This window comes from Thalassophryne amazonica, chromosome 12, assembly GCF_902500255.1.
Source record: "Thalassophryne amazonica chromosome 12, fThaAma1.1, whole genome shotgun sequence".
NCBI classification, from domain to species: Eukaryota; Metazoa; Chordata; class Actinopteri; order Batrachoidiformes; family Batrachoididae; genus Thalassophryne; species Thalassophryne amazonica.
The window spans coordinates 43,077,194-43,092,734 of NC_047114.1; the positions used below are offsets into that span (position 1 = coordinate 43,077,194).

Here is a 15,541-nt window from a genome sequence, read left to right on the forward strand (position 1 = left end):
TGGGAAGGTTGTTAAAGGCAAACATACTGGTAGACCAAGGAAGACATCAAAGCGTCAAGACAGAAAACTTAAAGCAATATGTCTCAAAAATCGAAAATGCACAACAAAACAAATGAGGAACGAATGGGAGGAAACTGGAGTCAACGTCTGTGACTGAACTGTAAGAAACCGCCTAAAGGAAATGGGATTTACATACAGAAAAGCTAAACGAAAGCCATCATTAACACCTAAACAGAAAAAAAACAAGGTTACAATGGGCTAAGCAAAAGCAATCATGAACTGTGGCTGACTGGATGAAAGTCATATTCAGTGATGAATCTTGAATCTGCATTGGGCAAGGTGATGATGCTGGAACTTTTGTTTGGTGCCGTTCCAATGAGATTTATAAAGATGACTGCCTGAAGAGAACATGTAAATTTCCACAGTCATTGATGATATGGGGCTGCATGTCAGGTAAAGGCACTGGGGAGATGGCTGTCATTACATCATCAATAAATGCACAAGTTTACGTTGATATTTTGGACACTTTTCTTATCCCATCAACTGAAAGGATGTTTGAGGATGATGAAATCATTTTTCAAGATGAAAATGCATCTTGCCATAGAGCAAAAACTGTGAAAACATTCCTTGCAAAAAGACACATAGGGTCAATGTCATGGCCTGCAAATAGTCTGGATCTTAATCCAATTGAACATCTTTGGTGGTAGTTGAAGATAATGATCCATGACAAGGCTCCAACCTGCAAAGCTGATCTGGCAACAGCAATCAGAGAAAGTTGGAGCCAGATTGATGAAGAGTACTGTTTGTCACTCATTACGTCCATGCCTCAGAGACTGCAAGCTGTTATAAAAGCCAGAGGTGGTGCAACAAAATACTAGTGATGTGTTGGAGCGTTCTTTTGTTTTTCATGATTCCATAATTTTTTCCTCAGAATTGAGTGATTCCATATTTTTTTCTCTCTGCTTGGTCTAAAAAAGTAACTGTTACTGACTGCCACAATTTTTTTCCTGATTTCTTATAGTGTTTCTTAAAGCCAGAAAGTTGCCATTTGAAATGACTTTAGTTTTGTGTCATGTCTGTGATCTGCTTTTTTTCTACAAAATTAAACAACTGAATGAACATCCTCCGAGGCCAGTGATTCCATAATTTTTGCCAGGGGTTGTATTAAAATATATTGTACTCATCCAATCTCTTATTTTGTGTTTTATATTTTTGTTTAATGTAGATTATTCATTAATTTTTTTTATACCTGTGTGTCTGTGGTAGTTCACTAGTCCCGTATGTGTCCAGCATAGTGGCAATCTGTGTGCATAAGCCGCTACCTCACTCATCGGAAAATGACAGAACCATACACATAAGTTACTTTATGGTTACTTTATGTGTAATAAAATGCTCACAGAGAAGCCACTTGGTCATAACGTTGGCTGTCAACATCACTACTGTTAGCCACCGACTTTTTAAACATGATCCCATTTCTAAGAGGAGTGAACAACTACATCCATCATGAATCTCTACCCCCCCACCACTCTACCACCACTCTACCATCCCACCCCACAGTGGGGGTGGTGGAGCCACCCCACTGAAGCATTTACATTCACCGAAGCATTTACTCAAAAAAACTCTGACCTAAATGACATGGTGAGATGCTGAAGAGCTTCGCTCGTCATGTCCGCGACATATACATATTATTGTTAAGTATGGCAAAACTTTATACAAGTGTTTAATATAGTAGTTTTCTAAAGTAAAAATGACAAAGGATGTAGTTTACAATCTGCCCAAGTAAATCGAAAGTAAGGTATTATGGGCCTTTCACACTGAATACTTCAGGCCAATCCGTCAACATGTCCCAATCCATCAACGCATCCGACGCATGACATCACACGCGTCGCTTTGGAAGCGGCAAGGGGGCGGAGATTGCCACGTCACACTCTGGCTGTTTCCACAACCTGAAAAAAGTTCAGCGATCGCCATCTTGAATTTGCGTTGCCTGAACCACAAAAAAAGCTTTAAGAAACAGCAGTAGAACGATTCTCCCATCACCCTGCTAGGAGAAGCTTTTTTTCGGCTACTTTTCGTAGTGACGCCGACCGAGGGAGGACTGACGACTTGGTGGGATATCGATCGAACCGCGACAGCGGGCCGACGCGCACAGAGAAGCCGGCCTTCAGGCATCATTCCTGGGCAGAGCGAGGCAGGCAGCCGGGGTGATGGAGCAAACCCACTCAGTCCGAAATGTCCCACTTTTTGGATATATGCGAAGTCCCAGTTTGCCCAACGGAGTTTAGTTCTGCAGCTTTATCGAGGTGAGAATAATGTAAAAATAAAACATGACGTTTACTGAGCTGCTGTGAAGGTTTAATGATCGGCTAACGTTAGCGTAGCCTTTTAGCACAGTTGATCTGAGTGAACGCTTTAATTTGTAAATGGTTCAGTCTTTTTTATTTTTACCAAATAAAGCTACAGCTTTTTTCAGACACCACAAAAGCTCAACTTTAGATAACTTATTTTTTCGGGCATTTTTTATCCATTTTTTTCCCGTTTATTTTTTTCCTTTTTTATATATAAACTGTATAGTGTTTCTTTATATTTAAAGAAATATTTTTATTTGTCCCAATCAGGAACATTTGCTGTGCAGACAACCAAACTTCCATTGATGAGCTGAACACCGCGAAGTCCAGTTGAAAGAAAACATCTCTGCTTTTCAAAATAGGACAAAAGTGTCTTCAGCAACACCACCAGAGTTCAAAGCTGCAGAAGAGACCTTCATCTGGTCCTGAGAATCCAGCAGAACATCACCTGCTTCTAAATAAAAGGCTCTTTCAACAGCAACTATTTTATTATTTTTTTTAAAAAGCTGTTTCATTTTATATTCAATAATAAATGAACGATTAAAAATGTCCACAAATCAAAGTCCAAAGACATTTGCACAGGTAGAAGCTCTTCACTTATCGCGCTCTAATTCATATTTTAGACATGACTCTGTCCTGATAACAACATTAAAGGCAATTATATATTTTGGCGAAATTACAAGTTGAAATGACCATTAAAAAAAATTCATCATGAGGTTTATGTCACAGAAATCCTACTTTACAATCACACTGCAGTCATTGTTAACCCTTTAAAGCCCGAATTTATATAGCTGTATATAAAAAAATGTTTTATGTGTGTTTTTGCCTTTAAGTAGATGGTAAATAATGTTGAGATTATTAATTTCACTTTTGCACAAAAACTAGATAGTAATATTGGGTATTCTGGTAATGACTTTATGTTATAATGTTATAATAATAATGATGGTATGTTGCAAATTTGCGACAACGGGCATACAGGTCAATTTGGTAAGTTGCATATTTGAGTCAGAGACTGTAGCATATATGCGACGATGGGCATTAAGGGGTTAAATTATTTCCTGTTGCATTTATAATAAACATTTGTATTTATTTACAGTGTCTGTTTTTCTGGTTGACATGAGATATAAATAATCTACCAGACTTAAAAAAATGTACAAATTTCCATGTTATTTTGTCTAAAAATAAATGTCAGAGGTTCCTTATGTTAAACAAGAAATTATCTAATCTGAAATAACAGGTGGTTTTAATTTACAGATGAAAGGTTTCTAAAGAACCATTTATTGATTTATTTAGCTATTTTAATTACAAGTGTTCTAAGCTTTTTTTAACAGTAATCAGAAATTCTGAGGTAACAACAAAAAAAAACATTTCACAAGATTTTTCTTCAGAAAACTGCTCCATAAATGAGCAGTCCTGTGACACGTATGTTTTGTACAGATCAGTGGTTTCTGTACCAATCCGTTTTGTATAGATCAGTGGTTTCTACACCGATCCATTTTGTAGAGATCAGTGGTTTCTACACCGATCCATTTTGTACAGATCAGTGGTTTCTGCCACTAGTCTTCCGTGTTTTGGCCCAACGCGTCGTTCCTATTGGACAACGCAAAGGTACGTCACAGCTCAGAGCATCGAAAGTTGGATTGGATTGAACTTTGACTGCATCAGCCTGCTGACAAGTGGCAATGCGCGCTCCCATCAGAAGCGTCGGTTTAGCTCAGCTTTTGACGCGACGCATCTAAAAAGCAACGCGTCTCATTGAAAATAATGCTTTTTAGACCGATTTTTGACGCATTTGATGTATCTGACGTATTCAGTGTGAAAGGCCCATTACTCTGTACTCATTAATCTTTACACCTTGTTAGAAAATATCTGTGCTAATTCTTTGTTTTATGTTAGCTATTAAGTATTTGTGTTATTTGCTTGGAAGTTCTGAGAAATATGTTAAGTTTTACTCTATCATCTGTCCAAGTTTCAGATACAGGGAGAGCTCCCCTGTTGGTGAGAGCCAGTAACATTAGAAATATGAGACTAAACCACACCCATGTTAACACCCACAACGTATAAAAAGTGTTGTATGACTCATTTTATGGGCCTTTCACAAGATGGACACTGTCTGTGGGGGTCCCAGGCCTGGTTTCTTACGTGACCTTGAATAAACTCAAAATGAGGAATACAATGGTTTGGTTTTTTGGTAAAGGGCAGAATTTTACATAAAAAGAACCAGGTAGAAATAACAACCTAAAAGAATAAAGAATTCACATCTGCATAGCATTGGGGGCTGATCAGACCGCAGTTTGTGTTGACTAATCATTCCATTCTGAAATAACGTATGCGCAGTAAAGGCAGGGGGACTGATCAGACAGGGGGACGATATATCTAAAAGAATTAAGAATACCTAACATGGGGCTACCAATCAGACCACAGTTTGTGTCAATGAATCATTCCCCTCCGAAATGATGCACACACAGTGCAGTGAAGGCAGGGGGACCGTTCAGACCACAACACCAGGCAGAGAGAGAGAGACACAATCAGAAATTCTTCACTTATATATATATATATATATATATATATATATATATATATATATATATATATATATATATATATATATATATATATATACACACACACACACACAGTTTGAGCAACAAAACCTCTGCAAATTTGTCTGAGGTGAGAGTAATCTAAAAATAAAATGTGACGTAGTGCACCCCTGAATAGGTATGATTTATCAGCTAACATTAGCTTAGCCTTTTGCTGCAGAATCATTCAGTTGAGCTGAGTGAACATTTTATATTTGTAAATTGTTTCATCTGATTTTACTTTTACCAAATAAATCTACACAATATTTTTTATTGTTACTGCTGTGGCTACAAAAACAGTCTCAAATTTATATAGCTTAGATAAAAAAAGTTAAAACAAAAAAATCTATCAAGTAATCAGAACTTAAAGAAAATACTGTATCATAGTGCTGATTTGTGTTTCTTTATATTTTAAGAAATACATTTCTTTACTTGTCCCACATCAGGAACATTTCAACATTTGTTGTGCAAAGAACCTTGAAAATCCAGATGCACTTCAAAATTTCCAGTGATGGAGCTGAACACCAAAACCTGAAGTCCAGAAGGAAGAAGAGAACATTTCTGCTCTTCGAAATGTGAGGAAAGTGTCTCCAAAAACTCCACCAAGTGGTCAAAGCTGCATAGGAGACCTTCATCTGGTTGAATGTCCTGAGGGTCCAGCTCACCTGTCGTCTCTAAAAACCAACACCTGCTGCTACACTTTTAAATAAAACAAAAAGGATATTTAAAGAGCAAATATTTTATTATTTGAAAAAGCTGTTTCCTTTTATATTTTAACATTAAATGAATGAATCATAAAACATGTCTATGAAGTCAAAGTTCAGTCAAAAAGACACTTGCACAGGTAAAAGTCTGGCCCCTATTCTGTATCATTTCAAAGCATTCACAATCACTAGAATAGTAAAATTCATATTTTAGAAATTAGTTGTGTTTACAACATTAAAAGCAATCATATAGTCAACAAGGACATAATTAAATGTTGAAATGACTAAATTAAAAAATGATTTCATCATGAGGTTTATGTCACATTGAGAAATCCTAATGAACAGATACACAGCAGTCACTGTTACATCATCTCCTGTTGTGTTCATAATAAATATTTATATTTATTTACAGTGTGTCTTTTCCTTGCTGAAATGCAGATATGAATGAATCTACCAGACCTAAAAATGTACACATTACTTTTGATGCTATTTGTCTAAAATAAAATATCCAAGGTTCATTATCATGTTAATCAAGAAAACATCTCATCTGAAACAGCAACAACAGATAAGTTATGGTTTTAATTTACAGATGACCAAAGATTTCTAAAGAATCTTTTTTTTAAATCAATTTTAATTACAAGTTTTCTAATGTAAGAAACATTTTTAACTTCAAAATGTACAGTAATCAGAAATTAATCTCGAGGTAAGGATTAGCAGTTCTGATGTTCCTCTGGCACACATTTGTGCACTTTGCCGTCTTCCCTGTTTTGGTCTGATGCCTCATGTCTATTCAATGCACAAAACTACATCACAGCACGCAGCAGTGATAGTTGGATTGGGTTGAACTTTGACCATGGTGGCCTAAAGACAAGCAGCAGTGCACACTCCCAGTGAAGCATCGTGCAACCTTGGTTTTACCGCACCGCATCATTTGTCATTTGCCCGACGCTTCTCGTTGAAAATAATGGGTTTTAGAGTGATGTGCAAGATGTTTACATGCTCTGTGTGAAAGGCACTACAAGATCCATCAGGTTGGATGGGGAGCATCGGTCCACAGCCATTTTCAGATCTGTCTAGAGATGTTCAATGGAATTAAGATCTGGGCTCTGGCTGGGCCACTCAAGGACATTCACATAGTTGTCCTGAAGCCACTCCTTTGATATCTTGGGTCATTGTCCTGCTGAAAGATGAACCGTCGCTTCAGTCTGAGGTCAAGAGTGCTCTGGAGCAGGTTTTCATCCAGGATGTCTCTGTACACTGCTGCATTCGTATTTTCCTCAATCCTGACTAGTCTCCCAGTTCCTGCCATTGAAACACATCCCCACAGCATGATGCTGCCTCCACCATGCTTCACTGTAGGGGTGGTGTCTGGTTTCATCCAAATCTGACACTCCTTCCTTTTCCTAAAGTAGGTTTTCACCACAGCCATTTCCATCATTTCTGCAAAATCAACTACCATCTGCCCTTCTACATTCCTATCCTTGATACCATGTCTACCCATTACTTCCTCATCACCTCTGTTCCCTTCACCAACATGCCCACTGTAGTTCGTGCCTATCACCACTTTTACATGCGTGGGCACACTCTCCACCACCTCATCTAACTCACTCCAGAAATCTTTCTCCTTCATCTCGCAATGTACCAGTGGGGCATAGGCATTGATAATATTCATTATCACCCCTTCCATTTCCAACTTCACATTCATCACCCTTAACCTCCAGCACACTCTTAACATACTCTTCCTTTAAAATGACCCCAACACCATTTCTCTTCCTATCCTCACCATGATACAACAATTTGAACCTTCCGCCAATGCTCCTACTCTCACTTCCTTTCCACTTGGTTTCTTGCACAAATATGTCTACCTTTCTCCTCTCCATCATATCACCCAGCTCTCTCCCTTTACCAATCATACTACCAACTTTTAAAGTCCCTACTGTCATTTTCGACCCTTCTAGTTTTCCTCTTCTCCCATTGTTTGTGGACACGTTCTCCTCTTCTTCTTCTTCTTTGCTCAGCAGTTGCCCAATTTCCGTCGGCACCCTGTTGGGCAACAGCACCGATAGCGAATGTTGTTAACCCGGGCCTCGACTGATCCATTATGGAAATTTGATTCTTAGTCTGCATGGTTGGCTTGGCTTGTTTTATGCCGGATGCCCTTCCTGATACAACCCTCCTCATTTATCTGGGCTTGGGACAGGCACAGCAGTCGTTAAATTTTGGTTAGCTGTGCCCACCACTACTAAATTGACAATACGCAGTATTTTGCACAGTTAACAGATGCAGTCTTGGTGTGCAATGTTAGTACATTAGACGTATTTTGTAAGTGCAGTGATGTTTACACACATTTTTACACTCACAAACCTTGAGTAAATCAGGTGCATTGTGTTCAGGTTTCCAATTAAAACACCAAGATTAAGGGCCCCTTCACACATAGTATGAATGTGGTCAAATTGCGCATGAAGCAGGAATCGTATGCAATATGTGTAAAATCGTAGCTGCCTTCAACGCCTCGTACACCTGTTGCTCCAACTGTTTGCACACACCAGTGGCTGAAAGACAGAGTGTGCACTGTCAGAGCCCATCGAACCCTCTCATGGCAGGTGTCAGCCAAATTCTAGCTGACACACACAAACATCTAACACCGCTCGCTTGGCACTTACAAAATATGTGGCCATTCGCACTATTAGCATGACAACAGTCAGCAGATAATCAATGTCGAGCTGGATGTGAAATCTGTCTAAGTGCCCCCACGAATGTGGCTTTGCAAACAGACAGTGACACGTTGGTGTGTGCGCTGAACTGACAAATGGTGTGTCTGCCGACAGGAGCAACTGTGGAGATCTGTGGTTCTGGATGTCCCAGCTAAAGAACACGTGTGGACATACACAAAAACATATATCGTTGTTGCAATGGGCTGCAGCGAGTGCACGCATGGTGCGCAGATTGACAGCCTGCCCCAGGTAAAACAGACCATCAGATCATAACATGCAGCAGGCGATCTGAATGTCATGTCACAAACATGAGCTCTGTTCCACATGATGCGATGTCTGTCCTGCAGCGCCCTATCCACAAGACACGTGTGTCGAGCAGGATACATGCGCAGGGCCAACTGGACACACCGCCAGCAGACGTCGACATGATAAGAGCACCCTGCTTCTCATTCATGTAATTTCATGACTGTACGTCTGGGACCATGAGTCATCTACAGATGAACAGACGGTTCATACTTGTACTGCCTGCTTGATAAGAGGGATTCAATAAAATGCAGTGGTTTATATGGTGTGTGGTTGTATTTTTTTTTAAATACACCGATGTCCTTCTTGATATCAGGCATTTTCCCACACCTTTTACAGGACAGCAATGGTAGCTCAGTAAAGTTTCTGACTGGCATTCAGAGCTTTTGGAAATTGCAGGTTCGAATCCCATGGGTGGCATGTATGTTTTATCTTAATAGCTGCGCGATGCTCGCACTGTGTTCCTGCGTGCACAAAACCGATAGCAGTGGCATCATTCACGTCTTCCCATCAGGTCAATGTTTTCGTGGTTCGCTCATAAGAGCTGTTCCGCTGTGATTCGTCCTGAGTTGTACTTATTCGTATAATGTGTGAAGGGGCCCTAATGAAAAACATTTTTTACACTTGCTAATTAATTTTTGTATGTGTTATTCTCATTTAAACATTTCCATTATCCCATGTTGATTATAATATTGTCCATTAAATGAAAATAGAAATGCTTCTATCCGAACAAATCATCCATCCAGTTCCTGTTGATGTTATTTTCTGCTGGCTGTTCATTATTTGTTTTCAGTAGACTGTTGATGGATGCATCCGGTAGCATCTCTTGTTCTGATGTTAAGACACTACCAGCAGCAATAAGATCAATCTGAGCTGAAGGAGCAGCAATAAAAGATGCATCAGGTCCAGTGAATTCATTCATTGCATTACAATGCACTGGCAATGCTGTCAGAGCATCTGTACTGCTCGGGATTTCAATCATTCCAAAGACATCAACTAAAGGAAGTGGCATTTGATCTGCGGAAGCATTAGTTCCTCGGTGAAGAACAGGTGGATCAGTGAAAAGACCTTCTTCTGAGCTGAATATGTCAAATTCAGCGCCCTGCCATCTTGTCTGGCTGTTTGCACTTACTGGACCTGCAATGGGCGACTGCGCTGACGTGATTAGCACCTGGGGATTTTCCACTGGTTGAAGCTGAGAGTTAAACAGACAAAAACCATCAGTTGAAGGGTCTGCTGCTGAAAAAATATCACCAACGGGCTTCACCAAAGAGTCGGATGGAGCCAGAACATCTGAAGCCTGTTTGGGGACTTCATGGTCCATGCTGAAAAGAGTTCCTTCACAAAGCATTCTTCTCCTACCATCTGGTGCAGCCATCAATTTGTTTGGCTCCTGAACACAATCAGCCATATTTACCTCACTGACAAAAAGGTCAGCATGTTCATAACCAACACTGTCTCCAGAATTAGAAATAAATGGGTAATTTAAGATATCATCATCACTGTTCTTGAGTACTGACTGATTAATTGGCCTATCGGATGCCCGGACCACTGTTTGCCCAGCAGTAGGCCAGGCTGCAGAGTCAGCCTCAACATCATTAGAAAACAAATCTGGAGCCTCTGTGTTGTGTAGATCTGAATGGGAAAGATCAGTTGGATTCATATACATTAGTGCTGGTGCTGATGATTTGGTGTGCACGGAAAATATGTCATCACCTGTTTTGTGGATGTTGAATGGTTCCGCTGATTCAATTTCCACCTGTTTGCTGCAGTTAGCAGGTTTGTCCTGAGTCATGTGACTTTCAAGTTCTTGTTCATCCTCTTCCACCTGCTTGAGTTCAGTGGTGTGACTTTCCTTCAGCATTTCGTTTGTCGCATCTACATCTTCTTTAGTTTTATCATCGGCACGTGCAATGATGACATTTGCTTCATCTGCATCTTCAGTCTTCTCGGACGATATCCGAAAGAGTCTTCCTAAGAGTCCAGTAGGCTTGCTATTCTGTTTCTTTGCATCTTTGGAATCAAGCTTGCCTGAGTTGTGATTTCCATTTGATGTGAAGAGTTTTGAAAGAGGACTCTTTCCCTTAGACCATGATCCACATTTTCCCTTAGACTTTTCTGTTTGTGTCACCAAAGGCTTTGCACTGTTTGTTTTCGATGAAGATTTTTTCGGACTGCCAGTGATTTCTTGCTGATTTGCTGAATCCCACTCTTGCAAATCAGCTCCATGATGATCAAGCTTGTGGTTCTCTTTGGTGTTATGCTCTGCAGGAATGTGCAGAGTGCTTGGACTTTCAGAACAAACTGGAATGACAGAGTTTATGACATCAAGCTTCTTGGATGGTTCTTGGTCTGTCACTGTATTTTTATTTAACAGGTCAGTTTCATTTAACCTTTCAGTTTTGTTGACATTCTGTATGTCGGGTGACTCAGTAGCCCATTCTACTTTGTCACACAACTGCTTTATCTCTTTCCTGCTCTCCTCTTTCCCATCATTCTCTGTGACTGTATTGATCATGTCTTTTGAACTGTTAAGTTCAGAAGTTTTAGAGATTCCTTCACATTCAAACTCAGTTTTCTCACACTCAGATGGTAAATTGTCCATGTCATTTTTTCCAGCTACATCTGCCATTCTTGTGGATTTATTCACTTGCAGATGGTCAGTTTGATCTAAGCTATTGTGATCTTCTGATTGACCTTCCAAAATCAGTCGGCCTTTTTGAGCAATATTAGGATCAGGAGCAAAGTGTACAAACTTCCTTCCTTTATTAAAACATGCATCCTGCCCGTTAGATGTTTGAATGGAGCTTTTTACTTTTGATGCTTTTTGGTTTGAGACAATATCAGCCTTTGATATACTGGTTGAGGAACAGTTCAGCTCAGATGTAGATGTGCTCTCATGAATGTGTCCGTCTTTACTTGAATCCCTTCCATGTTTTATTTCTTTGAAGGAAACATCATGAGCTGAGTTATAAAATGCTGTCTTAGATTGGCCAGTGACCCTTGACATAAAGTTGGTTGACAATCTGTTCACTTTTTGTTTTGTTTCCTTGTTGTCACTAATCTGTAACTGGATTTTGTCATTTTTCTCATGCTCACTATGTGAAGCTGAATTCCCAAAGACAGGATTCTTGTTTTTCCTTGCTGGTGCCCTCATCCACTGAGCTGGATTAATCCCTGTGTCTTTCTTCTCTGGTGGCCAGATGATTTTCAGGCGGCCTCTAATAGCAGTACTCTGAGAGCCCGGTTGTCTGAAAGTGGACTTTGCAGAAAACTCTCTGAAGCTGTTGTGACGGTCTGAGTTCCGTTTGGTTGTTTTCAGAGTCAGTTTGGTGTCTGGCTCATCTATTTCTTTATTTTTCGTAAGCCATCTTTGTTTATGCTGTTCGTGTCCAAATCCCTCGTCGTAATTTCCTTTTCTTTTAAAGAGCTGTTGGTAATGAGAAATGCAGTAGAACTCCCCATAAAGAGATGAGTAGTTATGAAGGCTGCAATAAAGTGAAAAACAGTCACTGTGACATTAAAATGAAACATACATCAGATGCTGTTAAAATTGTCATGTAATTTGTTGTTATTCATATGAGATCAACTTTTGTGATTGATTTCAATATGTTGTAAAATTTAAATAATATTTCATTTTCAAGATTTTTTCTTAACAATGTTAAAGGTGTAGTGCCTTTTGATTTTCTACAAATTTTACTGTTTAAAATTGACAACATTTTCGTTTTGTTGAAATGTTGTTATAAAATATCTATATTTATGTGGTGTAGTGCAAAATTACAGCAAATTTAATTCACATTTTATTTATGTTTATGGGGGTGGGCGGGGTATATCGTATGTCAAATATTGTGTTTGACCCATGAGATTTTACAGATAATATGGAGGAGGATAAGCATGTGTGCATGCATGAGGTTCAAAGTTCATGCTGCGTTGGATGGAAACTGGGAACTTGGAATTGCCATCTTAAAGCTATGATAATGTAGTCTCCTCACTGACTCATTTTGGCAAATCAAGTTTAAAACGTAAGTGTAACTAATGTTAATATAAACTACCAACATAGTAGACTTGTGTGACTTTTGTCTTACCTTTGCAGGAGCTATGCAGAAAACCTGGGTGTGAAATACAGTAAAACTTGTATATAATGAAATCAGGTGGCCCTTTTTTGTCCGTTATAATCAAAATTTGCTATATGTATAAAATTAATAAAATCCGCTATATGTGTAAAACAGACAAAATCCATTATATTTATGTTACAGATTAGTTACAGTCAGAAGGTGCCGAATGATCTACAGCACCAGTTTGGCTTACATATTTCCTTGATTAAATGCCTGACCTTGAATCGGAGCCTGCCTCATTTAATGGCTGGGTCAAAATTTTGTCTGAAAAAAAAATGTTATTTCCTTTACCTCTGGTTGTTGGCTCAAACTGAGTCCTAAACTGTTCTCTGGTTTGAACTGTAACAAAACGCCTGCTTTAAATAAGCACTGGGCATTATCTGCATTAAAGAGATTAGGTCAAGTCACTGTTCTTTCTTAAGTCTGCTGTGGAAGTGGTACTTTAAAATACTAAAGCCTGATTTATGGTTGTACAACTCTGTAACTCCATGGCCATGCAATGACACTGATGTACTCATGGCCCTTTTAAAGTTCTCTGTCATATTGGTGGGTATCTTATTGCAATTTACTGCAGGAACTATAGCTTTTTCTGGATCAATTTGTCCCTCAACGAGCTTCACTTCATTATGCAATCATCAGCCTACAAACCACTTTTGCCATATGTGCAATTCCCTACATGAATTGCAGGTCATTTGAGCATCTTTATAGTTTTTAGACTCCATGTTGTAAACAGTCACACTTGGACTTTTCTGCCAAATGTATTCATTGAAATGTAATGGGCAGGCGCACTGCAAAAACTATTAAAATATGACAGGAGAGGAAGGAGTGAAACCAGAACAGTGACAAATCACAGCCCTTGCAGTCTGCGTTGTTTAGCAGGTGCACATCAGGCTACGGAGAGGGTTTGCAGCCATGCAGAGGGCTCTGATCTAAAGTGGTGATCTTTGGTTCGCCACACCCAGAAATATGTGTGTGAAACTTAACACCATATTACAGTGCAGGCAGCAAGCAGCATTTTGTTAATAATCGGTGGCCTGAGCATGGTTTGAAAAATGTATTATTAAAATTATTAATTAAAAAGTTAATCAAGGAAATAGAGTACCCACTTTCCTCGAATCAGCGAGCGTCAGTGCTGAACTTGATTTGGTATCTCTTTTGCAATTAGGCACGTCCAGACTGCTCTGTCCGGTACATGCAAGGGGTTTTAATTGGAAATACATTGCGATGGGATGGGACATTTTGTCCAATCTGAGCGAAAATCCATTATACATAATCCAGTATATACAGTGTTTATTACATGGAAAACCATACAAAAGCATTGGGAGTTTTGCTTTTGTCCGGTGAGTGCGAGTATCCAGGTTTATAAAATGACGGTTTAGGTGAGTTTTACTGTATGTCAGTTTTATTCTGATTTCTTCTGAACGTGATCTCTGGTTGACTATGTTTATTTAGACATTAATGTGTCTAAAACTAATAAAGACATTGCAATAGAATTTAGAATAATCGTACAGCCATTTTTTCTGTGGTGTTTAAGGACGAGGCTGTTGAGGTTCCACAGTACAGATATCTGGGGAATGTAACGAACGATACATGTCAATCAGTTAAGTCTAAAAACTCCTTTGTCTGAGCTGCCACTGGTTTTCTAAAGGAGTCTGTGATTTTAAGCATTGTTCGTTTTTACTGGTCTTTTAACTAATTGAATGTGACCTCATTATTGCTTATTTCATATTGCTTGTCTTTTGCCTTTATTGGCCCTTATTTTAACCTGTGTGATTTTAATGTTATTATGGCCTTTTAATTTATTGATGGTTTAAGGTGTGCTGGATGCTTGTATTAGTCCTGATGACTGTACAATGAATTGTTTCCTGACAATGTAAATGCTCATATTGGTGATATAAGATTGTGACTCCTTTATTTAAATCTAAGGAATAAAGTTGTAGTGAGCAAATCTTTTATCTAACTTAAATGATAAATAATGAAAGGGACTACACCTTTTTAAAATTAATGTAAAATTTGAAATTTGCATTCTGGTAAATTTTGTAAAATAGAGTAAATATTATAAATATCTCACCTGAGTTTGTTCTTGCAGTGTTTACAGCAAAAACAGTTGTTGTGCAGGATAAGTTTATTGGCCACCATTTTTTCCATTGGATAGACTGGTGTCAAGCAGGCAGAGCATATTTCCTTGGCAGTAGACTGGAACTATGAAAACAAATGAGGTTTTTCTGTAACTGGATTTGTGCATGCGTGCGTGTGTGTGTGTGTGTGTGTGTAATACATTAAAAACATTATAGCAGCATGAAAATAACATTATTGTGTTGCTTTTGTTGTGTTTTTAAGTTACGACATCGCTACTGTAGCCATATAATATTTTCCATCAGTTGTCCCAAGAACACAACAATCATCATTTTCAGGAATATTCCTGTATTTTTGAGAGTCCCAGGAAAAAAAAAAGTTCCCACATCAGAGTGGCAGATATTTTCATGATCACTCTGATGCAGGAACTGGAGTTAAAGGATTCCTGGGGATACTGTACAGAATTGTAACCACTTTACTGTAGAGAAGCTTGAATCTTCGACTGGACTGGGTTGCTTGACGTGAGGACGTTTCGCTTCAAATCACAGAAGCTTCCTCAGCTAAAATTCCTTGCTCTGGTTGTTATTTTTGAATATTTTGTGCTATTCTTGTGGATAGCATGTAAATAAGCAATTGGTTCAGTTAATGATTAGGAGATAAGATGTATAAGGAGGTAAACTTTTGAATGATTTTCTACTT

The 15,541-nt window shown here is 38.8% G+C and overlaps 1 protein-coding gene across 1 annotated transcript; it reads right to left on the reverse strand.

Annotated features, from left to right (window-relative positions):
• Window positions 1–9,335: 9,335 nt before the first annotated feature.
• On the reverse strand, window positions 9,336–14,956 carry LOC117522684. The gene is made up of 2 exons (XM_034184137.1): window positions 14,838–14,956; window positions 9,336–12,139 (listed from the first exon to the last, which is right to left on the reverse strand). The coding sequence occupies exons 1-2, from the start codon at window positions 14,912–14,914 to the stop codon at window positions 9,373–9,375; spliced, it is 2,844 nt and encodes a 947-aa protein (XP_034040028.1). The 5' UTR covers window positions 14,915–14,956; the 3' UTR covers window positions 9,336–9,372.
• Between the last annotated feature and the right edge of the window lie 585 nt (window positions 14,957–15,541).